This window comes from Cheilinus undulatus, linkage group 19 (assembly GCF_018320785.1).
Source record: "Cheilinus undulatus linkage group 19, ASM1832078v1, whole genome shotgun sequence".
NCBI lineage: Eukaryota > Metazoa > Chordata > Actinopteri > Labriformes > Labridae > Cheilinus > Cheilinus undulatus.
In genome coordinates, this window is record NC_054883.1 from 9,240,233 (window position 1) to 9,266,797 (window position 26,565).

Below are 26,565 nucleotides of genomic sequence, written 5' to 3' on the forward strand. Positions count from 1 at the left end.
GATGTGGCCCCCTACCACAAGTTGATTATCCCTGTTATGGCGATCTCTACACTTTCCCGTTAATTATTTTTTTGGGAGCATTACTAGATTTTAATTTTCATCTACTAATGCTTGTAGCTGATACTTGAACCGGGTGTCAAACCTCTCCTGTTAGTGTCATTAATCTAAATAATATAATATCTTGTCCAAGCTGAATGATGCTGCGTACATTTGGTTTTACCCATAGATCATAAAGGGAAAAAAAAAAAAATCCATGACAAGATGACATAATCTTGACATCTGATATTTTCCAATGAACACATTTGTGGAGGACTGAATCTCAAATAACATTTAAATTTAAAGGAAGAATGAAAAAAAAACCCAATAAAACCTCTTGAAATTTTCCTTTTTCATTTATCAATTATTTATAACTTTTTTATTATGTTTTCCCTGAATTCTGCCTCACTGTCTCTTGATGTCATCTTACTTTCTGACATTGTATACAAGAACTCAAATCTTCTGCTAAACCACTCCTATTTGGTAATATCATGAAATGTTCTTCTACGGCAGTGATCATCAACTGGTGGCCCAGGGGCCACATCAGGCCCACCATAACTTCCCATCTGGCCCCCAGAACATGACTGGCATTCTATGCGGTATTTTGGGACTGTTTTTTTTTGATTGAATTTATATTTTCTTAATATACTCCCTACAGCTGTTAAAACAACTCCAAAAAAACTGAGACTGAATCAATTTAAGTGGCTTGACTTGGCTTTATGTTTCATTTTTAGAAATCCACCTGTTAGTCATTATTGGCAATAATGTATGTTAAACATATATCTATCAGTCAGTTCTTGATAAAAATGGGAATGAACAATAACAATATAAAAAATAAAAAAAGTATAACATTGGGAATAAAGAAATGTAATAAAATGGGAATCCAGAATGAAAACATTAAAATATGAACAAAGAATAAAAACATAAAAATTCAAGTAAAAAATTAAACATTAAAATTGGAATAAGGCACAAAAATAAAGCTTTTAAATATGGAAAAAGGGAATAAAAATACGAAAATAAAAAAAGATTAAAAATATAAAAAATGGGAATAGAAAACAAAGGAAATAAATAAAAACATTGAAATGGGAATAAAGGATAAAGATATAGAAATGGGTTAAAAAAGAATAAAAATTCAGAAATGGGAATAAAGAATACAAATATAAAAAATGGGAATAACAATGTAAAATTTTTATTTTTCAGCTGATTCTTGATTTTAAAAAACTGCTGTTTTCTATTGAAACTTTCCGCTTAAGGTGTTTTCGGAGGGCAATATTCCTGCTTGGGTTTTACACAAATCACTGCACAGCATATTAGCATCAAGCCCAGTGATGGACAACCTGGCAGCTACAGAAATATTTAGTTAAAATATGTCAGTCGCACCTCTGGCTGCGATATAGGTACTGATCTCACTGACTGAGCCAAAAAAATGTGCACATTTGACAGAAAATAAAAATATCTATACAAAAATGTGTAAATCGGACTAATATGAAAATTCCCTCAGTTTATTTGAAACTTTGGCCCCCAAAGTGCCTGATTAAGAAAAAACTTGCCCTTGTACAAATGTAGTTGATGACCTCTGCTCTATGGGGATGTAATTTCTGTGAAGTCCATCAAAAATTTAAGCGTTGCTACTTCCGTTTGGTGTTTTATTTTGAAAGACCCGAACGGAAGCATTGCTAATACATTCCGGCTAGCTTGTCATTTACGTCATCCGGGAGTAGGAAGTCCTTGTCCGCCGGCGAAGTAACCGCCCAAAGACAAATTATAACTTAATTCAACAAAGATAAGGAACAGAACCGAGTATGGCCTCGAAAAGACCACTTCAGACGGCAGGTGAGCTATGAATTTATCTTCATTTTTTTTTAAACCCTGGTCAACTCGCCAGAATTCGTACAATTGAAAGTTTCCGCGTCCATTACAGTAAGTGCGAAGTTAGCAGACTGTTTCCAGGCTAAACATTACCCACTAAACCGGAATTTGACACGTTTCAGTGCTTTTCGGTTACAACAAGGAAGCTCAGCAATATTTTAGGCACTTTCAGGTACTTTTCAGATTGTTATAAACTATGTAGTACTTCTATGTTACCGTATAACATGTAACAGCTGTAGTAGGTTGCATCATTAGCACTGCGGGCTAACTTGATATTAAAAAGTTGGTATTTTAGAGAGTCTCACAATGTGTCCCTAATGGGATTAACTGTTAGTTAAATCACGTGTGAAGTTGTATATAACATTCAGAACTCTGAATAAGTAGGCCCACGTTTGAACATATGATGCATATTTGCATATTATAGTCTGACACTCCACTGCTGCCAGTACCTTTATTGAATGTCAGTTTCCTTATAGGGTCTGGCCGTACCTCTGGACCAGATGATGAGACCAGAAAAGCTGCAGAAGCAGCAGCAAAGGCAGCCAACCGTCTGCCTGAAATCCGTCTGGTGGTGCTGGGTTGGAGATGGCCAGGGAAGAGCCTGACAGGAAACACCATCATAGGCAGAGAGGAGTTTCGTCTGGAGCGAGCAGCCGAGTTCTGCGTGAAGAGACAGACTGAGGTGAATGAGCGGCAGGTGACTGTGGTGGACACTCCAGGCTGGTTCTCTGCCCAGGATACACCACCTTCCTTTAAACAAGAGATAGTAAGGGGAGCATCTCTTTGCGCTCCAGGTCCACACGCCTTCCTGCTGGTCATCCCTGTGGGCATGTTCACAGAGGTCGACCGTGCTCGCATCGAAGAGCATGTTTCCCTGTTTGGTGAGCGAGTGTGGAAGCATACAATCGTGGTTTTCAACTGGGCAGATGTGCTGAGGACCATTTCGATCGAGAGATACATTCGCAGGGAGGGAAAGGAGCTGCAGCGGGTGCTGGAAAAGTGTAAGAGAAGGTACTTTGTCATTAACAACAGCATATTTGGGGAGCATCCCCAGGTGGAATGCTTGCTGGAGAAAGTGGAAAAGTTGGTGGCAGTGGAGGGAGGCATCTACAACCCAGAAGAGGTGGAGAAAGAGAAGAAACCTTTGGATGAGAACCAGAATCCAGCCAGGGAGGGACGAGAGCTGGGTGCACGACCCAAGCAGAACTCTGGGCTGGGTTTGTCAAAAGCAATGGAGGTGGACCCACTTTCCAGTAAGTAAAGGATTCTCACAACTGTGAGAATGCTATATGGTACTGGTTTAAACTTTGAAGTCGCACAATTGCGAATGAATTATTTGGCCTGTAGTGATAGATTAAAAGAGCTGTCAGGAGCTCCATCAGTTTTACAAATATGGTTTTTCTTTTTGGTGCTTTCTTCTCACATATAGTTTTATAGCAGCTATATTTTCATAAGATGCTTACCAGTTTTAAAAACATTTATTTACCATCAAAATTGAGCTTTTACTCACTTTAGTAATGCAGGAGCAAGCTGAGAACAAACCACATATTTCTGGTGACCTGGTGCTGTGTTCACTGTCCCTCTGGATGATTTTGGTGTCCATTCATTCAAGGAAGTAGATGTCCGTTTAGCTGCAAATGGTTTCACCAACTTAAGGCTTTCTTTGTTGGAGTTTAGAGAGACAGCCTGTTGCTAAAACAATGCTTTAAAAAGGGTCATAGGTAATCAAAACAGTAGCGCTGTGGGCTTTATGAACTTAAGAGGGTGCTCAAAACAACAGAGTGCTACGGAAGATATCGACTGATAAAAGTTATGAAATTTCATTAAGATAAATCCGATGTCCATGTGATCAAAAAAAGCCACTTTTAAATTAATTTTTTTATAAGCCCTCGCACTTGTTACATACTGAGAAAGTTTTCAAGAAAATTGGATTGCAGGAACTTGAAACAAAAAAAATATGAATTTTCTACTTGCAAATTTTGGTAAGATGCAAGCAGAGGAGGACGCAGTTAATCAGAAATTAAACCTAATCAACTGTTAATCCGCTGATAGAGATATTCTATTACTTTGATGGATGGTTAGTATATTATTTTAATAATTGTAACTTAAGTTGACATTTTGTAACCTGATCTGGTAGAATTGAAAACACTGGCTTATTGAAATGCCAGCAGAATAAAGTTCTTGAGAGACCAAGATGATGTAGATAAATAATAGGTTAAGCAGCCCCCTTGCCCAGCTCTGGATTAAAATCAAACAATATTGGGCTCTTTGGCTTGGTTGGTGGAGCAGCAACCAGCATCTTGGTTGTAGGATTGATTCCCACTCCTCGTGCTGTATGGTTCATGTCTTCCGTCAGTCTCTTGTCCCAGTTTTTTCTGTCTCTTTTCAGTTCTGTCAAGTAGAGGCTAAAAGCCCCCCCATTCCATAAAAAAACTCCAATATCAATACCTGTTTTTATGCTACAGAAATGCAAGAATTTAAAAACTGAGTCATTTCTACTTTTCAGCTATCAAAAAATGTAGACGTTCCCTTTTAGACTAAACAAATTGGAAATGTTTGGATACTGTAATGATGACAATGTATTTGTAAGGTTGGACAGAAATGTAGAAGTTTACCAGCAGTTTTTAATGTAATCATTCATTTCCTATGCACCTGTCCCATGAAATATACATAAATTGTTACTTTTCGATACTATCACACAGTTAGGATAAAGGATTCTTTTTTAAAACACATGGTATCGAAAAACATTGAACATTAAAAAACCTTAACTCTTATTGTTCTTCAGCATCATGCATAATAAAGCTTGTAACTGAGCTAGAAGGAGACCTGCTGCATTAATAATGCTGTCTTTGTTTCTAGATTGAAGACGCACGCCTGACTGATGGACCCACTGCCACACTGTTGTGATGCCACAGCGCCTTATCTGACTAGAAAAGAAAACTGAAATTTGCTGAATGTACAAAGCGGTGTGATTAATTTTATTTATTTTTTCAATCAGACGTGTTTCTTAGTGTTTTAGTTGTGTGCTCTTGGTATGATGCTGTTTCTTTTACTGTGATGATATTTGAGGCCTTTTCCATGCTGTTAGAAAGTCAAACTTTGTAACATATTGTGATATTTCTTTTAGGTTTGTGATAGAGTTTAAGGGTTGTTTGAGGTTCTGAGGAACTTTAAAAAAGAAAGACAAAACTGTTAGGCAGGTAGCTCTTTTATTTAGCCCAGTTTGTACACTGCTTTAGTCTCGAGGCTCATGTCATATGACGACAAAGTTTCATGACTAAACTGTTACCACATATCCTGTTAATGACTTTAAAGGGAATTTCCTTGTATCGATTCCCATCTGTTGTGACCAAACTGTTAATCATTCTCTTATGCTGTAACGCTTATCACACTCACAATACATTTATAAAGCACTTCAACAGTTTTCCTGTGTCCATAGTGAAATTAATTTGTTCCAATGCTCAAACATTTTTTTTTACTTTGTGTCAGAGTGGTATATTTTATTTAGCAGCATGGAGAACTACTGTGATAAGTTGATCAACTCTGTCTTCAATCAAGTAACTTTTTAAATCTAGAGGTGTCCCTGACCAAAGATTTACAAAGTTGAATGTGCTTGTGCCTAAAGTTGCCTAATTGTTGATGTAAGGCCTTAATAAGGGATGGTCTTTTATTTGAAGTTTTATGATAGATCTCTTTTGACACTTCTAAGTGATTCTAGAAAATTCACCTTCATGTCTTTCTTCAGTTTGGTTCTGAATTTTTGTCATTTTTTTTGTTGCACACTTCAATGTAAAAGAAAAAAGATGTACAGCATGTGTTGCAGACATTGAGAAAATCTAACAAGGAAGTTGGATATTCATCAAAAACAGGAAAGACTGGACACTGTGACCTTTGCATGTACACTATGTAGACAAAAGTATTTGGCCAGACCTTTTAATTATTGAATTCAGGTGTTTCAATCAGACCCGTTGCCACAGCTGTATAAAATCAAGCAGCTAGCCATGCAGTCTCCACTTGCAGACATTTGTGATACAAAATGGGTCGTTCTGAAGAGCTCAGGGACTTCAAGCGTGGTACTGTGTCAAATGCCACCTTTGCAGTAAGATGTTTTATGAAATTTCATCCACAGTCAACTCTGAGTTAAATTAGTAGAAAGTAGAAGAGTTTAGGACCAATGACTACTAATGTGCATGGTGGTAAAAGTGTCCAGCAGCTATGAACAACCATACTAAGCACAGGAAGTCAGTGCTTAGCGCTAGTGCTAGCAATGCTAGCAATGCTAACCCTTGTCACAGTAAGAAAACCAATCCGGCATTGTTTACCCATTGGCAATTTCTAACAAAGTCTGCCCAGTTTTGACTGAATGTTTTCTTACTTTTAGACTAGTCAGACATTCAGAATTTGAATTACTGTTTAACCAACTGAGTAATTACTCAGCCAAGAACATCCAAAATTAAAAGTAAAACAAAGCAAATCTATGACAACACCCAGCAGTGATCCCAAGTGCAGTCTTAACGAGAGACTCTTGCAAAACATCATTTATCATACTTAATTTCCCCCAACACTCCCAACACAAACATGGGGCACGTTAAAGTGTTTGTTAGCTGAAAACTCTGTTGGAAACTGGCTTTGTCTTTGACTTCCACCTTTATGAAAGCCCCCCCTTGTCTTTGTTGTTGATGTGTAAACAGCCGTGTACTGTACAGTGAAATGCTGATCTGTAAACAGACAGCTGGGACTCCTGCAGCTCATTTTAAAGAGGAGGATCATTACGAGTGGAGTCAGCTGCTGTGGACAGGCCCTCAAATCTCACACGGAGCATACATGCTTTTATAGGCCAGATGAATCAGGCAGTGTTACACCAGCTGTAACAATGGATCTACCCTGTAACTGAAGAGTGATGTGTGACCCAGTTGTGTGACCCGTCTCATGTGGATATGTATTTATGGAGCTGTGAAAGGAATGGCCTAGCTGCAGGAAACTAAAATATATTGACTGCAAACACCTACATTTGTAAAGTATAATAAAGTATATTATTAATTAACAAAATGCTGATTATTTCCTAGATTAATCTCTAGTCCATGTAATGTAAAAATGTGTAAATTCTCAGAAAGCATAGAATTTGTTAGAAATCACTCAAAATAGCCATCTATTCAACTAAATTTGAAAGAGCCTCATTTGACTGCCTGTCACCTGGTCAAACACCTGCTTATGACACAAGGATCATTCCATTACAGCATTATAGGGGTGCTAAATATCTACTTTTTACAAAGATTTGCCTGTTTTCTCCAAATAAATCAAAGATCATAGCCTATCTTAGTGCAGATATCGATGTATTAATATTTGAATGATATTCTGAAGATAACTTGCCCACTTTTTAGCTTCCTTAAGTTAGTACATGAAGACATTTAAGGTGGACTAACCCATTTAGCAGGACCACGGAGCAGCCAGCCAATAAATCTTTCAAGTTTCACAGTAACTCACAGACTGTAAAAAAGTGGAAGCATTCTGAACAATTTCAAAATAATCCAAAAGTAAAATGTAAGTTGTGTTAACAGTTTTTGTTATTCCACACAACAAGTACCACAGCCTTCCTCATTAAACTGGTAGACAGCCTAAAGCAGCAGTGTCAAACTGAATCACAGCAGGGGCCGGATTCTGAATTTGGGTCTAACCTAACAGGGTCGATATTTAACCATGTCCAGTGGACATGTCAACCAATGTCAGCCTAAATAATTTTGTGATTTAAAGTTCAACATGATAAGTTAAAAACTCAAAATCTGAGATAAAAAATCAAACTGAAAAGTTTAAAAGGTAAAATCATGCCATTTAAAGTCAAAATAAAGTTTATAAAAGGCAAAATGTGAGATAGAATACGGAAACCATGATTTTTAACAGTCAAAAATGAGATAAAAGTCCAAGTTATGAGTTTTAAAAGTCAAAATATAAAATAAAGTTAAAAATCATCAGTTTAAAAGGTAAAAAAATGAAATTTGATCTAAAATTAATGAGTTTTACAAGCCAAATTATTAAATAAGATTAAAACTCATGAGTTTTGAAGGTGAAAATATGAGTAAAAGTGAAATTAGGAGTTGAAATGGTCAGTAAAAATAAGATATATTCAAATTCTTGAGTTTTAAAAGTCAAAATATGAAATAAGATTAAAAATCATGAGTTTTAAAGGTAAATAAAATGAGATGAAAGTCAAAGTTAGAAGTTAAAAAAAGGGCAAATTGTGACATGAAATTCAAAATCATGACTTTAAAAGGTCAATATAGGGTTTAAAATGTAAAACTTTGAATCTTAAAGATAAAAATATGAGATAAAAAGCCGAAGTTATGAGCTGTAATGGTTAAAATATGAAATAAATGGTCAAAACCATAACTTTTAGTCATAACTGTGAGATGCAAAATTGAAAAAATAGAGAAAACACTCATTTCTCCTACGTTCCTGACCTTTTTAAAACTATTTTCACTGTTTACTTTTTCTAATTTTTATGACTCAACAAGGATATTATAAATCATCAAGGTTAAGTTTACATTTCTATACTGGAGGAAATCTGCAGATCTCATACTGATGGGCCAGTTATGATGAAAATATCACATGATCTGGAGGGCCGGGTAAAACTGCACCATGGGCTGGATTTGGCCCCCGGGCCTTGAGTTTGACACCCCTGGCCTAAAGGCTCTAGGCATTCTGTATGGTAAATTGTCATGTAACCATACAGAAGGCCTTTAACCTTAAAGCCAGCAGCATCCTCATTTGTCATGGACTGCTCTGCAGTTTGACCACTAGATGTCAGTAAAACATCAATAATAATACAACAGCAGCAGCAGCTTAAATAAAACCTCTGTTTGAACTTTTAAGATTTATTGAGTTTATCTGGTGAGAGTAACTGTTGGGTGACCAATCAGGCTGACCACCCTTTTATTTATCTATTATTGTCTTTTATTTATTTATTATTATAATACGTCTATCGCTGGCATCAGGCCATAACCTCTTATCTGCATTTTTCATAATTTTAATTTTTTTCTTCATAAATCAGTTCTTTTGGTCACCCTTTACACCTGTCAGTGAGTTTTAACTCATTTTAGAACATATTTTTAAAATTAATTCATTTTTGATTTTTCAAATTAATTGAAACCTACAGTGTTTTTTTTCATTCCTAAAATGTGATTTTGCAGATAAGAGGTTTTTGCCTGACACTAGTGTTATGTTAAACATCATATCACTTCCTGATTCAAATACCAAGAATTATAACGTTTTCCACCTTTTCAAAAATAGTGTGACTTTTCCAACTTACCATTTTCTGCTGTCTCATCTTTGCGGTCTTGTTTGCTCAACATTTTGTTTGTTTTGTTTTTGTTAGAGTTCTTATCTCCTCGAATAGCAGGACAGAAGCCTCAGTATCAACTTTATTTCACAAAACATCAGGGAGCATTTTAAACAGCTTTGCTCTCTTTTAGAAGCTATACACACTCACTGTCGCTTTATTAGGGGTATCCGTTCAACTAATCTTTAATATAAATGTCAATCAGCATGGCAGAATCCGATGTACGTAGGCATGAAGGCATGGACAGGACGATGTGCTGGAGTTTAGTCTAAGCATCAGAATAGGAAAAAGGTGATTCATGGGGCTTTGAAGGTGCTATATTTGTTGGTGCCAGACAGACTGATATGAGTATTTCACAAACTGCATATCTACTTGGGGTTTCACCCACAAACATAGTCAGAAAAAGAAGAAATATCAAGTGAGTGGCAGTTCTCTGCCTTGTTGATGGTAGAGGTCATAGGAGACCAGACACGCTGATATAAAGGTGGCAATAACTCATAAAAAAAGCAACCAAGGCCTGCAGAATAGCATCTCTGAATGCACAACTTGTACCTTTCTCTTCTTTCTGATGCTTGGTTTAAACTTCAGCAGATCATCCTAAACCATGCCTTCATGACTACATAAATTGGTTGCTGCTGGTTGATTGACTGATTAGCTCTTTGCATTAATGAGCAGCTGATCAGGTGTACCTAATAAAGTGATCGGTGAGAGTGATATTGTGAAAACTAACATTTAACATCATATTTTGACAAAAAGAAATGCAATTAGGTTTTTTTAACCTAGATACATTAGAGAACAGTGAATTTTCCAAAATATGTAAGTATGTTTTAGAAAATTTCTTTGTGTTGCAGTCTTCTTAGATGTCTGCTAATATTATTAGGCATTCAAAAAAGCAAGAGGAAGCAGCAGAAATATCCAGAGGATTTCTTTGTATTTAACAAAAACTTTTATTAATTGAAAAGTAATCAAAACAGCAGTCACAGGAATTACAGACAGCTTTTATACCGTATGATTTTGAGTCTCATTGTGAACCAGTGAGTGCCATAAGATAATATCATGTTTCGTCTGTGAGTATTGAGCCACTAAGCAGCTTTTCGTCCTCTAAAAACACTGTTAAGAAAGAAGGAGTGAAGGTGATCAGTAAAGTCGAGTGAACTCAGGTGAAAGCTTCGCTGTTAGTCTGATAAATGTTGTTTTTCTGTCAAAGTGTTCCAGCTTTGACCGACCGTTATTGACCACCTTTTCTCTGACTGCATTGTGAAAGTGGTTTCAAAAACAGTTGCAGTTTCAGGTGGCAGCGCACAACAAGCAGATGTGCCAAGTAAAGATGTCTTTTTTGAAAAACTTCAATTGAACAGTATTTTTAAAACGGCGTGTTAAAATAGCCCTCTATTCCCAAAGTGTTTCCAGACTTCAACCGGGAGAGGAGTCATGATGGAATGGTTAGTTTTAAAAGATGGCCCACTGAAGGAATCAAAACAGCTATTAGTCCTTAATTTGGTATGTATAACCTCACAAACCCTTATTTTATTCTCAGTGGAACATAAACAACATGCCAGATCCTCAAAAAAGTAAGAGCGGGGCAGCAAAAGACTTGAAATGTAAATGATACAGATGAAAAAATAACTGCAGGAACTTTTTTTGCACGTAACTAGTTAATTGGCAACATGACTGGTCATAAAAGGGGCATTTTGCAGAGGCAGAGTTTCTCAGAAGTAGAGGTGGGCCGAGACTTACCAATCAACCAAAAATGCTTTTAAAAGTTGTGGAACAATTTCAGGAAAAATGTTCCTCAATGTAAAATTATGAAAACGGATTTTCTCACTATCTACAGTTCATAATATCATCAAAAGATTCGGAGAATCTGGAGAAATCTCTGTGCATATAATCCTACATAGAAGACTCAGGACTGTTGAGCAACAAGAATCCTGCATCAGACAAGAATGGGACACATCCCTCTTCCTAAATTTCAGCAACTGGTCCCCTCACCTTCCAGACGTTTACAGACTGCTGTTAAAAAGAAGAGGGAATAAATTTCAAATTTTAATTTATTTGACCATAGAACAGTTATCCATTTGGTTCATTTTAAATGAACCACTGCGCACCTTTACTTCTGAGAGACTCTGCCTCTAAAATGTTTCTTTTATACCCATTCATGTTACTGACCTATGCAAATTAACTAATCAGTTAGCTTAATTTGCAAGTTAGTAATTTTTCATTGGTACAACTTCTACTTTTCAAGCCTTTTGCTGCCCTATCTCTACTTTTCTAGATTCCCTTTCATTCATAATGAGCTAATATTTTTTATGTAATGCTAAAATATCTCAGTCTCAGCATCTGATATGTTCTTAAAGTTCTAATGTAAATTAAACATCAGTTAATGGGATTTGCGAATCATTGCAGTCTTTTTGAAGTTTTACACAGGGCTCCAACTTTTTTGTAACTGAGTTTTGTAGTTTCCAAACACAAACTGCTTTTCAAATTAATTTTCAGGATTGACTTTGACTCTTCTCACCTTACAGTTGGAATAAATTTCAGCCCTCTGCTTTAGTCAATAACATTTTAACTCATTTCCTAGAGTTGTGGTGTGACTGTCTCTGTTTTGACTTGAATATAACTTGGAGGTAAAACTCAGTGATCTGTGTCCAGTAATGGCTTTTATGTGTGTTCAGAATGCTTATGACTATAATTGCAAAGCATCTCCCACTGGTATATAATATTGCTGGATTACCAAAGTTGGCTAACAGAGCTTATGCTTTCCTCGACTGTGCCCATAAGGCCTGTTTATGATTGCTTCACATTTGCTTGGGAATTTCGCCAAACATGATGTAAACATGATGCAACATGAATGTAAATGTTTACAGGCCTCAGAGGGACTGTGCAATATTGGTGCCAAAATGCTGCTTTAATTTTCCCCTCATTATTGTATACATCTGTATTTTATGAACTGAGCACTAGTGGGAGCCCTGACGCTTGCTGTGAATAATCCAAGGCTGATCCAGGTGATTCCTCCCAGGTGTATTGATGAAAGCATAGAGTTTATCAGCCTGTGAATAATCTGAATGAACTGTACATTTTATATTTAATATTTTGCATTTGGCCAAGGAGGAATATCAGTCTGGTAAGGATAAGCTGAAACTGCAGTTATGTAAATAAATGGTGGCATATCTATATTGACAGAAATCAGTATTCAGCCCTCAGTGATCTTCAGACATCAGATTTGTTCAAATTAGTCACTTCGGACAACAACGGAGGACATCCAGAATTTTGTGTTGAGTATTCCAGCTGTAGACCGCAGATCTCAGACCCCCCCTCTCACAGACCATTTTAACGAGGAGCTGCATCTGTCAGAACAGAAAAATATATGCTAAAACTTTTAAAATGACAGAAGATTAAAGATAAGGGTTAGGATATCACAAGTTCAAAGTTAAAAACCAGACCTGCATGAAAACATTCTGCATCATACAGCAAGCATAGCTTACAAAGCTCTGTTAGCTGCATAAGCTACGTAGATAACAGAGTTACATAGCTATCTGAGCAAATAAAGTCAAGTATCTATCTTATCCACGTAGCATAGTTTAGCTACATCTGCAAAAGTTCACGTCACTAAAGCTAACCTACCTGTTGATAACATAGCTACATAGCTGACCAAGGAAAAATCTTATCCTTCTTAAAACATTCTAACGCACTTAGTGTAGCCTATATAGCTCCATTAACTGCACAAGCTATGTAGATGATGGAGCTACAAAGACTACACAGCTGTTATCTTCATATCTATGTTATCTACATAGCTAAGATAACTTTAGCTACATTTGCTAAAGCTCGCATTACTAAAGCTAACCTGGCTAGCAATAACAGCTATGTAGCTAAAGTAGGAAGAAAGCTTTTCCTCCATGAAAACATTCAAACAAGGTAAGCATAGCTACATAGCTCCATTAACTGCACAAGCTATGTAGATAACGGAGCTACAAAGATAAAGCAGCTAAAGCTTAGCCCACAAAGAAGCATGTTATGTACATAGCTAAGACAACTTAAGCTACATTCACCGAAGCTCACATTGCTGAAGTTAATCTACGTGGCTATGTGGCTAACCTTAGTAAAACGGTTAGTCCTTCATGAAAACATTCTAACACAGCAAGTGTAGTTTACATAGCTGTGTTAACCACACAAGCTATGTAGATTACAGAGCTATAAATCTAATGGAGCCAAAGCTAAAATCACAAAAAAGCTATATAAGCTACGTATCTACCTTATCTACAAAGCTAAGATAGCTTTAGCTACACTTGCTAAAACTCACGTTGCTAAAAGTAACTTTGCAATTGATAAAGTAACTATGTAGCTAACGTAACTACATAGCTAATGAGCTAAAGCTAATCTCACAAAGCAGCTATGTTAGCTCTGTAGGTACATCTACATCACATCTACATTAGCGTCAGTCACTGTTCGTGTAACTACTTCTTTAACGGATCTATGCATAATTTGATTAATTAGACCTCTGACCTTTATTTGATTTTATTTATAAAATGTTTCTTAGTCTGTAATATTTGCAGTTTGGTTATTTCATGAATGTAGCTGCCAGACCATCAAATATGAATTAAAAACTGAATTAAAAACAATCTACAGCAGGAAATGTGTTGTGCAAAAGAATTACGCCACTTCTGTTCTGACAGAGGCAAGGTCTCATGGTAGTAGTCTACAAGGTCCGCAAGATTAGGCCCAAATCTGGGGTTTGCATCCAGACCTCTTTTAAAAATGCTCCAATGGACATGCTAATATATGTCCTTAAAAATGTGGAAAAACTTTCACAAAAATAGTGTTTTCAAAGGCCTTTACTACAGAGCCCCTAGAGGTACAATGGCCCCAGAAACGTATATTTATTATTTCAGCCCTCACCCCTTTAGGGGCTCCATATTTTACAAACTTGACGAGCTAATTATCTTTATAACAGGGCAATGCTTGGCTCTAAGAAATAAACAAAACTTCTTGGGTAACATTAACTTTGTTGTCTAAAGCGTATTCCTCCAAAAACCAAAGGTTTAACTAAGAAAGAATTTGGAGTACAGTCTGTTTTTGCGTATTGTAAATGGCTACTTAACCATACTATGACCTATAGACCATTGTAGCTACAGCTAGCATGGTGGTTGGTTGAGTGGCTGCTGAGGCTAAGGTAGGTTGAGGTAAATACTTACAACTGTAGCTCTCTTAGATGCTAATTAGTCTTTGGTCTCAATGTGATGAACGTGCGAGTGAAAGAAATTGAGATGATTATGACTTGAATGTAGTTTCAGTATCAAACTGAACAGATGTCATATTGCACACTTTATTTTTCAGTAGATTTCCAGGATGTGTCCAAGATGAGTCTACAATCATTGGTGTGAGAACAAGATTCTGCAGTAGGAATAATGAGGATTTCAAATGAATCAGTCAGAAGCCTTGAGTCATAATGATTTGAACAGTATTCACATTTAAGTAAAAAAGTAGAGAAAAAAAGGCCACTCATAAAAATAAAAAAGTTGTTTTTTTGTCTGTGCTATAATGCTAATTTAAAAAATGTTTGCCATGAGTTACCTGAATCTGCAAATGTTTTGTCATTGGTATATACATGAATGAGTCGGCACGGATGAGCCAATCATAACATTAACATGGACTAGCTAATGGTTATGCTGGCCATGTACTGGAAAAGGAAACCACACCATAAAATCAATAAAAACCCAACCACACCAGTGTGTTTTCTGGCTCACACGAACCGAATCACAACACCTCAGATTCAAATCATTAAGAATCAAGCGTGCAGAGCCAGCTCAAACATAACGCACCCCTAACACAGGAGGATATCCAAAAACGAACCGTACTCTTACACATTCACGCTCACATTTACACTCACACAGAAGAATCATTTATACTTTAGAAAAAATATTCAAGCATACGCACTCACAAGCGCCTGTCTTGTCATCTTGCATTAGTACCACATGTCAAATGAGAGAATCAAATGTGCTTGGAAAAAAACAATATGTGCAAATTCTAATCAGGGACAAAATGGTACGGCAGTCAAAAAAAAAAAAAAAAACAGCAAAAAGAATTGTTTCAATGATTCAAAGAGAGCAGAGTGTGCCCGTCACCCACTAAAAAACACCACAGAATCCCTAAATGAAAAGCATCCATACTTGTTATTTACTCCATTTTCCTTAGACTTAATCTCTTCTAATCACAAGTTATCAATGCTTGATTTTCCTGTGATTACATATGTATTGCTTTCATGAGCTTTCTGTTTATTTTCATCACTATCCCAGGATAAAAAAAAAGGTTATTTTACCACTATATATGACAAATTTATCAACATAGAGAAGGTCAAATTTTAAAACAGCATTATCCAAAAAAAAAAGGATGGTTACCAGAAAAGATCAGGGAAAGTAACCCTGACTTTAATCAATATAAAACAGAATTTTTGTGCTAATCAAAACTTTTGGGGAGGATAAGTATTACCATAAAATCTGCCATATAAATCACACTGGTATTTTAGAGACCAGTGGTTTCCAACCTTTATTCCTTTGAGACCCCCCTACTTGAATCCTGGAAAAACTGAGCCCCCAAACACAGAAGAGGGGAAATATTGCTGTCAAATATTAACACTTGCTACTGTAACCGTTCAGAAAACAAAGAAAAGATGTACGCGCTTGCTCTTAACAAATCAACTTTCCAGTAAGTGTGCTATCATAATGAGTGCAGGTCTAAATTTAACTACTTCAGAATAGAGAGGGCCTTAATCCAACCCTTGAGATCTTTTGCAACCCCATTAAGGGGGTCACAGACCCCAGATTTGGAAGCCAAATAATTAGGCACAGACTCGTTTGAGTGTCTCCTATAGGGAAATAAAGCTTCTACTGTCTTGCATCTTATTTTACAGTCTTTCTCAACCAGAGTGTTGTGGAACCCTGGGGTGCCTTCAAATTCAACCAAGACACATTGTGAATATATGGATCATTAGCTTTCCCACTGTAAATAACCCAAATAGTCTAAGATGCCCTTTTACTGAAATCACAACGTCAATGTTGGGGTCAGGGAATAAATAGGCGTACACCAGTGTTTACTTAGTAAGATGGATGAGCTTCTTCTTAAGCCCCATCCATCCTTGCCAGAATACGGTGCCTGTATGCATCATCCAAGTCACAGGTTTCCCATTATTAGTACAAAACAGTCATGAATTGTTGTATTTTTTTAACATTATTAAAGGAGGCCTTGACAGGGAAAAAAGTTTGAGAAACACTGCTGAAGCACCATCTGTTTTTGTGATGTGGAGTTTAAACTACCGCTAGCTACCTGCACCATGTTCATAGTTGTGACACACAGACCCTCAGTAGAAGTCACATCGCCCACCTTCAACATTCACTTATCTTTGAGTGAGGAGTCTTTTTAATAAACCAGTCAATCAAACCAAATTTGGGGAAAGAGAGTGGGAGAAGAAATGCTCTAAACAGCCCTACAAACAGAGCATTCAGGTCCAAGTCTGTAAATGGCCACCTATTCTACCTACTGAGCTAAACCAGTGCCTCTAAATCAGTCTTTTAGATAAGATGATAATTTTCTTGCATTCTAGAAAACTAAAAGTCATTTGTTGTCTTCAGTGAACAACTGAAATTCACTTGTGATCACAGGAAAAGCAGCATTGTCTTTTTTTAAGATAGGTTGAGATCTCAAGAAAATGACCAGAAATGACTAATTATCCCAGGAATAAAGAGTAAATAAAATGTATGGATGCATGTCTGCTTTGTGCTTCTGTGAAAAAAAAAAAATCATCATAAGCATTATTAAAAGAAATTAAGCCGGCTAAACATCACAAATATGTTCATATTGACTGTTCTGAGCTCTTTTACCCAGCTGCTATTGATCGCAGTGATGGGAGCTCAGCTGGCGTCACATCACACAGCTGCAGCCTCTCTGAGCACAGCCGGCAGTGGAAAAGTCAGTTAAGCCTGCTATGGCATTGAAAAGCGATATTGATGATCTATATGGATAAATGTGCCAAACCCCTGTGAAAACGACAAAGAGGAAGTGAAAGAAGTGAAAACCTGATGGATATACAAAGGCCTATACAGTTTAACCCCACCAACAATAAAGTGGTAATCTCTGTTCACATACTCTGTATTGTTTCTTAAAATATATATTGTATAATTCACCACCTCAGACACACCATTTCCCAGTCAAGGCTGTACAATCCCTCCAAGGCAACATGATTGAGCCGTACAAAGGTTAACCAAAGCTGACTGAGTCCATTAGGTCAGTGCTGTCCCTCCCTCTGTCCCCCGTAGGTCAGTTCCTCGCCAGCAGTGACTGATCAGTGGTCTCAGGCTTTTCTCACATCTGCGTTGCTTAGTCAGAAGTCTCATCAAGCACTGCTTGCCTCGATTCCTCAATCTTATTGAGGTTTTTGTGTACACTGAGCTTCCTCCATGGATAAGCAGATCCTGGGGGTTTCTCATGAGTCTAGGAGGAAAGAGGGGCGCCACAGGAGGAAAGAAGAAGAGGGGGGAGGGGGCTGTGAAGGATGCAGACGCCCCTTCCTCACTCAGCACTGCTCAGACTCGATGAAGCCCTCCTTCTCCTGACCCACCGGCTCCACCTCTGCGTAGGCTGGGTGGCCTGAACCCCGTCGAAACTTCATGGCCGGCCACCTGCTGGGGCGTCTCTGTGAGGGTGAACAGGAGAAGATGTGAGGAAGGTGTTAAAGAGAAACATCTGGAAGATGAGGTCCGTCCGACTGTGACTTAAGGAGGGCAAAGGCCTGAATCATGCAGATTTACTGATATTCTTTTCTGCCACAATATAGGCCAGCAAGTACGGTCCATATTGTGGATGATTAAAAATTTTGTATGTGTTTGAGAGATCTGATCATTGATCTTGTTTCGGGGTGACATATTAGATCATATAATATTGCATCATATTGGACTGTATATGTATTGTATCGTTTCAAATCATAGTACCGTTGTGCACTGTATTGTTTTGTATTGTATCGTATGGTATCATATCGTACTGAATCATATCTTATGTTACTGTTATGGATCATTTCATATTGTGCTGGATCACATCGTATTGGATTGTATCGTTTTGGATGGTATTCTGTTGTATTATATTGAACTGTACCATTATATATCATATTGTATCCTACTGTATTGTTTCATTGTTATCATGTTGTATGGTTTTGTATAGTACTGTATCGTACTATTACATATTGTTTTGAACTATATGATGCCGTATTGTATCATATCATATTATATCATATCATACTGTACCATTACGTATGGTATTGTTTCAGCTCGTATTGCATTGAATCATATTGCACTGTACCAATGTATATCATATTGTATTGTTTAGAATTGCATCTAATGATACTGTTGTGTATTGTATTATATTGTATCATACGGAATCTTATCTTAATGCTCCATGTTGTATCTTATCATACAATTATGTACTGTAATGTATTATATTGGATCGGATCATTTCGTACCATTTTGGATGGTATTATATTGTATCATATTGTACTCTACCCTTTTTGTATTGTATCGTGTCTTTTTGTTTCATATCGTATCTTACAGTAACGTTAAGTATCAGAGAGTATTGCGTATTGTGTAGTATTGTTATGTACTGTATCTTATTATATCGTATTGTATCATATCGTATTGTAACGTATCCTGTCCTATCCTGTCATGTTATGTCGTATGGTTTCATATTGCATTGCATGCTTTCATTTAATATGGTAACATATTGTATCATACTGGACCATTATTGTACTTGATAATATCTTACCACACCGTTTTGTCCTGTATCGTATCATATGATAATGTATTGTATCATGTTGCATCATATCATATTGTATCGTATCCTATGGTACCCTATCGTTTTGTATTGTGTTGTACTGTATCATTTCGAAATAAATTATATTGTATCATATTGTATCATAATATACTCTGCCATATTGTATACTATCGTGTCTTTTCATATCAAATCATATCTTACAGAAATGTTAAATATTGTATTGTTATATATTGTATGGTATGGTATTGTATTATATTGTATCATATCATATCTTATTGTATCAAATCCTATCATGTTGTGTCATGTTGTATGGTATCCTATGGTATTGTATTGTTTAATTTCATTTTACATATTGTATCATACCATACTGTACCATTATGTATCGTAAGGAACAGTATCTGACTGCCACGTAATGTACTGTATCATATTGTATTGTACTATATTGAAACATACTGCATATTACTGTTATGTACTTTATTGTATTGTATTGTATTTTATTGAATTGTATCATATGGTATCCTATCTTACTGTACCAATATGTACTGTACTGTATCGTATCATATTGTTTTGGACTGTATCATATTATACTATGCCATTATGTATGCTAACATATTATATCGTATCATACAGGACCATGTCATCTCGTGTCATATTGTATCATGAGCCTTACACAGTACACTCAGAACCCAGTTATGGAGCAAGGTAAAATAAGCACAAATTTTGTAAAAAGGATCAATTTTCGGAAAAATTATACCATTAATAAAAACAACAACTGTTGCTCCACCCATTAATTCTCAGTAAAGGAAAACTTTTTAGAATTTATATTTTTAAAAGATTTTAAAAATTTACATTTCAACCAAGAATTTAGCTTGAGAAATACCCTAATTAACTTAATCCATTCATCTACTACCATACTATGAATATTATGGAGCTATGTTGTTTTGTTATTGCTGTAATTACAAAAATGGCAAATGAAGGTTGTTTGGAGGCTACAGTATGTATAGATTTCAGTTGAAGATATTCACCGGCAGACACATAAATATAGATATTACAGTAAGAATAGTTGAAATCTCAGATCTAGACATTTTATTTAGCATCTTTATCAAATGTATTATTCTATTCATAAATTGTTCATAAGGTGGTATACCTTCTTATCATTTATAATTGCAAACTTGATATGATACATGCTTTTCCTGATGTTCATAATGCATTAAACAACTTCAGGAAGTAAAATCAACATCAGAGAGCGTCTGTGACTGAAAATGACCTTGTGATACTGAAAATAAGAACAACTTTGAACATGTTATGTTTTTAAAAGGGTGTTTGAACTCCCTTGCTGTATTACTCTCTGCAAACACACCTACACCTCGCTTGGGGGATTCAATTTCACTTATTAAGAAAGACTGTGCACCAAGTTTCATCATCCCCCTCAGAAAGTGTCTCTGCATATGTATGAGTCAGGAATTAAAGGATGAAACCCACTGAGCTGCTGTGTTTTTGTATAGATAGCTCTTCTTGTCATTACATTGGAATGTCTACAGGAAATATTCCCAACATACTAGCTAAAATCTGGCAAGGGATAATTGTGTGCATATAAAGGTTTCAATTTCTCAAATGCATCAAACTAAGGGGGTTTAAAAATTATTCAATGAATATATAAAGAGGACTCGTGTAAGGGCAAATATTCTGAATGTTAGGTTATTTGAGGTTAGGTGAGTTCACTTTGTAAAGTTGAGACTTTACTTTAACTTTGAATTTCCACTCACCTCAATGAGGAAGAGGCTGGGTGCAGAGGTTGGGTGATGGTAGATGTACACGGTGACCAGCACGCCGGCAACCATGATGAGTACCACCAGAAGGATGCCGAGGATCAGGCCGATGTGCAGAGGGTGGGTACCTGGCATCCTGTCTGCTGCGCTGTCTGCAGGCATCACTGAAAAAATGCACAAAGAATTTTAAGAACTACGTGATTACATTCTCTCCTAATTTTCACTGCAACTTAAGCATGTAGTGATGCAAGTTAGCTGTGCAGCAAACCCTGAATTATTAATATGTGTGTTCTAATGTCAGTGCCCATAAACAGGATTTTATTTATACCTGCATGTGGTACAATTGTTTCATTCACTCGTAGTCCATTCCATCTTTAATTGTCTTTTTTCTAAGCTGTTAATATGATAGTCTAGCCCTGTCTTACTTTTTCTACTATGTTTTGGCTTTAATCCACAACCCTAATTCCAAAAAAATGGTGATGATGTGTAAAATGTAAATAAAAACAAAGCAATGATTTACAAATATCATAAACCCATATTTAATTTCCGGTAGAACATTAAAAACATACCAGATGTTGAAACTGAGACGTTTTGTGATTTAATTAAATATATTAGCTGCTTTGGTGGCAGTAACACATCTCGAAAAAGTTGGTACAGGGCAACACAAGGCTGGAAGAGTAAGTGGCATTAATGAAAAACAGCTGGAGGAGCATTTTGCCAGTAATAAGGTTAACTGGCAACAGATCAGTTACATGACTGGGCATAAAATATGCATATTTTAGAGAGACAGAGTCTCCCAGAAGTAAAGATGGGCAGAGGTTCACCAATCTGCAAAAAAACTATATTGAACAATTGTGGAACCATTTCAGAAAAATTTCCCTCAATGTACACTGCCTTACAAATGTATTAGACCACCCTAACCCTAACCAAAGTAAGGTTTATGCCACAGCTGCCCTAAATTAACAGCATTGGTAATTACCAAAATCATTTTTCATGTTCCTGCAATGGTTAATACACCAATATGAAGAAGCTCTTCAACCCAAATGATATTTTTAATGCTAAAATTGGAATTATTATTGTTATCCATGAATTTTCAAATTTACTGATTTACAAAAAAAATAAAAAAAAAAACCTGAAAAAAAACAGCACATTATCATTTCTTGATTAATATGTCAAATTATAGATATTTACTTGCATTCCTGAACAGAAAAATGAGTTTTAGTGGTTGAAAGTTATGCTTGATTCATTTCTGACTTCTCAGAGAAGCCCAGTGAGCCGGCTCAAATGTGGGTGCGCTCAGTTTGAAATCCCTCATTCCTGTTCAAAATGGTAAAACGTGGAGAGCTCACTGAAAATGAAAGAGTCCGCATTAAAGCACTTCATGATGCTGGATGGTCTCTGAGACAAATATGACAGGTGGTCTAATAAATTTTTTAAGCACTGTACAATTGTAAAGACTTTGAAAATTCCAGCAACTACAGTCCATATTATCATCAAAAGATTCAGAGAATCTCTTGGCATAAGGGGCAGGGCTGAAGGTTTAGTATTGGATGCTCATGATAATCAGGCTGTCAGACTGAAAAAACAACAACAACAAAAAAACAGTCATGACTCTGCACTGGAAATCACTGCATGGGCTCAGAAACACTTACAGAAATCACTGTCTGTCAGCACAGTTATCTGTGCCATCTATAAATGCAAGTTAAAGCTTTATCACGCAAAGAAGAAGCTATTTTAACACGATTAAGAAATGTCATTTTCTCGGGCCCAAAGCTCTTTTAAAATGGACAGGCAAAACAGAAAACTGTTCTGTGGTCAGATGAATCAAAATTTCAAGGAGAGAGACCATCCAGGTTGTTGTCAGCACACAGCTCAACAGCCTGCCTCTCTGATGATTAGAGGTAGGAATCTTTGGGCACCTCACCGTTTGATTCAGTTGCGATTCATACAGCTACGATTCGATTTTTAATCGATTATTGATGCATTTTGATGCACTTGTTTTTTTGTTACATTTCTGTTGTTCTCACTGTGTCCAACATAATAAAAAAGATTACATTTGTGTTTAGAAAAAAGAGATAAATTAAATTTGGAAGAAGTGTGTAAAGTGGAAATTTACAATTGCAGCAAGGCAGCAGCATCCTTTCCTTGTAACATATCTGAAATTACAAGCATAAAACGTCCTGTTTCACAGATGAAGAACAGGTAATCTAAATCTTGCTGTTACTTGCTGTTACACGAGTTCCACCTTTTTGTTCCTGCTAGTCCACAGTATAAAATATTTAAATTATTATCGATTATTGGACATTTATAAATCGATTCAGAATCTTCCACCTTGACATCACGATGCATCTAAGAATTGATTTTTTTCTCCCTCCTCTACTGATGATATGGGGGTGTATTAGTGCACATGGCATGGGCAGCTTACACATCTGGAAAGGCTCCGTCAATACTGAAAAGTCTGTAGAGACAACGTCTCTTTCAAGGAAGGCATTGCATATTTCAGCAAGACAATCACAACAGCATGGCTTCACAATGTAAAGGTCCTGCCTGCAGTCCAACCCTTCCATCAGTAGAAAGCATTTTGAGCATCATATGATGAAAAATCCAGCGATGACAACCAACTAGAATCCTATATCAGTCAAGAATGGGACAACATTCCTTTCCTAAATCTCCAGCAAACGGTCTCCTCATATACCAGATGTTTACAGACTGTTGTTAAAGGAAGAGGGGATGCTACACAGTGTTAAACATGGCCCTGTCCCTACTCTTTTCAGATGTGTTGCTACCTTCACTTTCAAAATGAGCTACTATTTTCATGAAATGGTAAAATGTGTCTGTTTCTACATTTGATATGATTTTATGTTCTACTGTAAATGTGTTTATGAGATTTGACAGCCATTGCATTCTGTTTTTCATTCACCTCCTTTCTTTATCATTTCAAGAATTCAAACAGCTCTCACCATGGCGCCACTTAAATACTTTGAGTTATTTCATTCAGTTAGGAACCTTCCTTCACTGAAAAGACTTCGAATGGACCCTAACATGTTTTCTCATGTTTTCTGCAGTTCTGCTATTGACCAGCAGGGGACACTCATCACTTAACAATACTCTTTCTCATGTCTACATATAAGCCTTAAAACAAACCAAAAGAATTCTGCAGAAATGTAGCTAAATATCAAAAGATTAGCACAGAAAATAGACATGAAACATTAATTCTTTTCATGCACATCTCCTGTATTCAAGCATGTAATTCTCAAACTAACTTTCAGTTGATTTCATAAGGTGTATTTCATGCATAAATGGGACATTTCCTACATAGGGTGAGGGTTGAAATTGGGTCTTAAGCACTATGTGGCACACTCTTTCTAACATCTACTTAGGTATTCATGAGTGGTTCTTTCCCTCCTAAGAGTACAAGTAATCCCAAAGCAAGGTTGGGAGCATACAGTCCTGATAGGAGGCGAGAAGAGGCCTATAGATGCTGATAAAGAGTCCAATTGTAGCCTCCAGTCGTGTTAATGCAAACTGAAGAGGCTGTATACAGTGGCTACAAAACAAGTCTGTCCTTCACCGAGGCATCAGTCATCTTTGAAGTACTTTCTCTGATACTCAGAGGAGCCTCAAAGTCGACCCAGCAGGTGGCAGCTCTTTTGAAGATGAAGAGCGCATCCTTTAAGCTAATATCTGCTTTTTGTAATCTAAGGAGACATGATTTCCCAATGCTAAAAATAAGAGAAATTTCACCTGCTACAAGGATGAATGAGATAAGAATAAAATAAGAATACACAAAGGGAAGCTGTCCTGAGATTTAAAGCAGGTTCAGCCCAGATCTATGCCCAGATTTCATCTTCTCTGCCCCCCTGACAACCTCCTCCTGGGCTCCTCCCTTCCTTTAATTAGCAGCTACAGCCACCGCCGAGCCTGTCAGCCAACCAGTCGCTCCCCCCTGGCTCCCTGCCTCATTGATTTCCAGCTCACAGAATAACCGGCTGGTAATCAAACCTGTCCAATGCATGTGGGCAGTTGCTGTGAATGTGTGGTTGTGTAATTTCAGGGAGCTGTTACAGACTGTGGACTCCTAAAGTGGAAATTTAGAAGACAAAATATGGATAATTTGGTGAGCTGAAACACCGCCGCCTGCACTAGCTTCCCATTAAAAGACAATCCAAACAAAACCATCCTCCGCCTCGCCATAATCCAGCTGAAAAATGATAACAAAATGCCTCTTGCACATATCCTATTAGAGGGAAGTCTGTCTCAAAAAGATGTTTATTCTGTGTTTTCTGTCAGGAGCTGCAGAGTTCAAGAGCCATCTCTGGGTCAGGTTGAAACTCAAACAATGCAACAGACTGTGAGCTTGTGGTGTCTTGAGGTTAGCTGAGACTAACAAGGATATATATAGAGAGAAATCAACAGCTAAGCAGCTAAATGATCAGCAGGATGCTAGCAAGCATGCTTGGATCCCTGTGGGAGAGCTCCTTTGACTGATCTGGTTTCTTCTGAACTCAACATTTGAGCTTTTTCAGGCCTGAGAATTTCATTTATACTGTATGAAAACATATCTAAGCCTTCTATATTTTTTCTCTGCATTCTTTATTTTCCCCCTCATTGAGATGGAATTTAGTTTACTATGAGTGGCATAACTACGGTGGCCAACAAGGGAAAATGCTAAGCACCAGCCAAAATGACTGATATTAGTAAAAATGTGCAGCTCATTCAAAAACAATGCACATTTGTCTGTGAGCATGCTTGTTGGATGAAATCTGGTTCATACCAGGCTGGTGATTCCACTTATATACAGCATTTTCTCAGTCATACACTGTATTGCCTAAAGTATTTGCTCACCTGCCTTGACTCGCAAATGAACTTAAGTGACATCCCATTCTTGATCCATACGGTTTAATATGAACTCGGTCCACCCTTTGCAGCTATAACTTTAGCTTTAACTCTTCTGAGGAGGCTTTCCACAAGGTTTAGGAATGTGTTTATGGGAATTTCTGACCATCCTTCCAGAAGTGCATTTGTGAGGTCACACACTGATGTTAGACCAGAAGGCCTGGCTCTCAGTCTCTGCTCTAATTCATCCTGAAGGTGTTCTATGGGGTTGAGGTCAGGACTTTGTGCAGGCCAGTCAAGTTCATCCACACCAAACTCTCTCATCCATGTCTTTATGGACCTTGCTTTGTGCACTGGTGCACAGTCATGTTGGAACAGGAAGGGCCCATCCCCAAACTGTCCCCACAAAGTTGGGAGCATGGAATTGTCCAAAATCTCTTGGTATGCTGAAGCATTCAGAGTTCCTCTCACTGGAACTAAGAGGCCAAGCCCAGCTCCTGCAAAACAACCCCACACCATAATCCCCCCTCCACCAAACTTTACACTTGGCACAATGCAGTCAGACGAGTACTGTCATTTTACGTGGCCTACCACTTCGTGGCTGAGTTGCTGTCATTCCCAATCGCTTCCACTTTGTTATAATGCCACTGACAGTTGACTATGGAATATTTAGGAGCGAGGAAATTTCATGACTGGACTTGTTGCACAGGTGACATCCTATCACAGAACCACGCTGGAATTCACTGAGCTCCTGAGAGTGACCCATTCTTTCACAAATGCTTGTAGAAACAGTCTGCATGCCTAGGTACTTGATTTTATTCACCTGTGGCCATGGAAGTGATTGGAACACCTGATTTACATTATTACTTCTGGCACTCATTCATTCATGCTGGAAGCAGCGCTAAAGAGCAT

At 37.2% G+C, this 26,565-nt stretch overlaps 2 protein-coding genes across 4 annotated transcripts in view; one reads left to right on the forward strand and one right to left on the reverse strand.

Annotated features, from left to right (window-relative positions):
* The first annotated feature begins 1,745 nt into the window (after positions 1-1,745).
* On the forward strand, positions 1,746-5,329 carry LOC121526985 (GTPase IMAP family member 9). Of its 2 annotated transcripts, XM_041813602.1 has the most exons (3): positions 1,746-1,869; positions 2,382-3,158; positions 4,765-5,329. In XM_041813602.1, the coding sequence occupies exons 1-3, from the start codon at positions 1,839-1,841 to the stop codon at positions 4,767-4,769; spliced, it is 813 nt and encodes a 270-aa protein (XP_041669536.1). In that variant the 5' UTR covers positions 1,746-1,838; the 3' UTR covers positions 4,770-5,329. The 2 variants fall into 2 exon arrangements, with proteins under 2 accessions (XP_041669536.1, XP_041669535.1); XM_041813601.1 differs by lacking the exon at positions 4,765-5,329 and having other exon boundaries at positions 2,382-3,166.
* Positions 5,330-10,169: 4,840 nt separating this feature from the next.
* The window catches only part of plxdc2b (plexin domain containing 2b), a 175,016-nt gene continuing 158,620 nt past the window's right edge, over positions 10,170-26,565 (reverse strand). The window contains exons 13-15 of one of the 2 annotated variants that reach the window (XR_005993389.1): positions 20,815-20,981; positions 17,416-17,921; positions 10,170-12,582 (exon numbers count right to left, since the gene is read on the reverse strand). Coding sequence is in view for 1 of the 2 variants with exons in the window: in XM_041814140.1 (XP_041670074.1) it covers positions 17,802-17,921; positions 20,815-20,981 (287 nt within the window). In the remaining variant the exon portion in view is untranslated. Of the gene's footprint in view, positions 17,922-20,814; positions 20,982-26,565 lie in introns of both variants that reach the window. The other variant, XM_041814140.1, reaches the window with a different exon arrangement.

What these genes read in the sequence shown, in the direction of transcription:
- LOC121526985 (XM_041813601.1), top strand. Translation starts at nt 1,839, where the DNA reads ATGGCCTCGAAAAGACCACTTCAGACGGCAG. An exon ending in AAGACCACTTCAGACGGCAG is followed by an intron (nt 1,870 to 2,381) that starts GTGAGCTATGAA and finishes GTTTCCTTATAG; the next exon opens with GGTCTGGCCGTACCTCTGGA.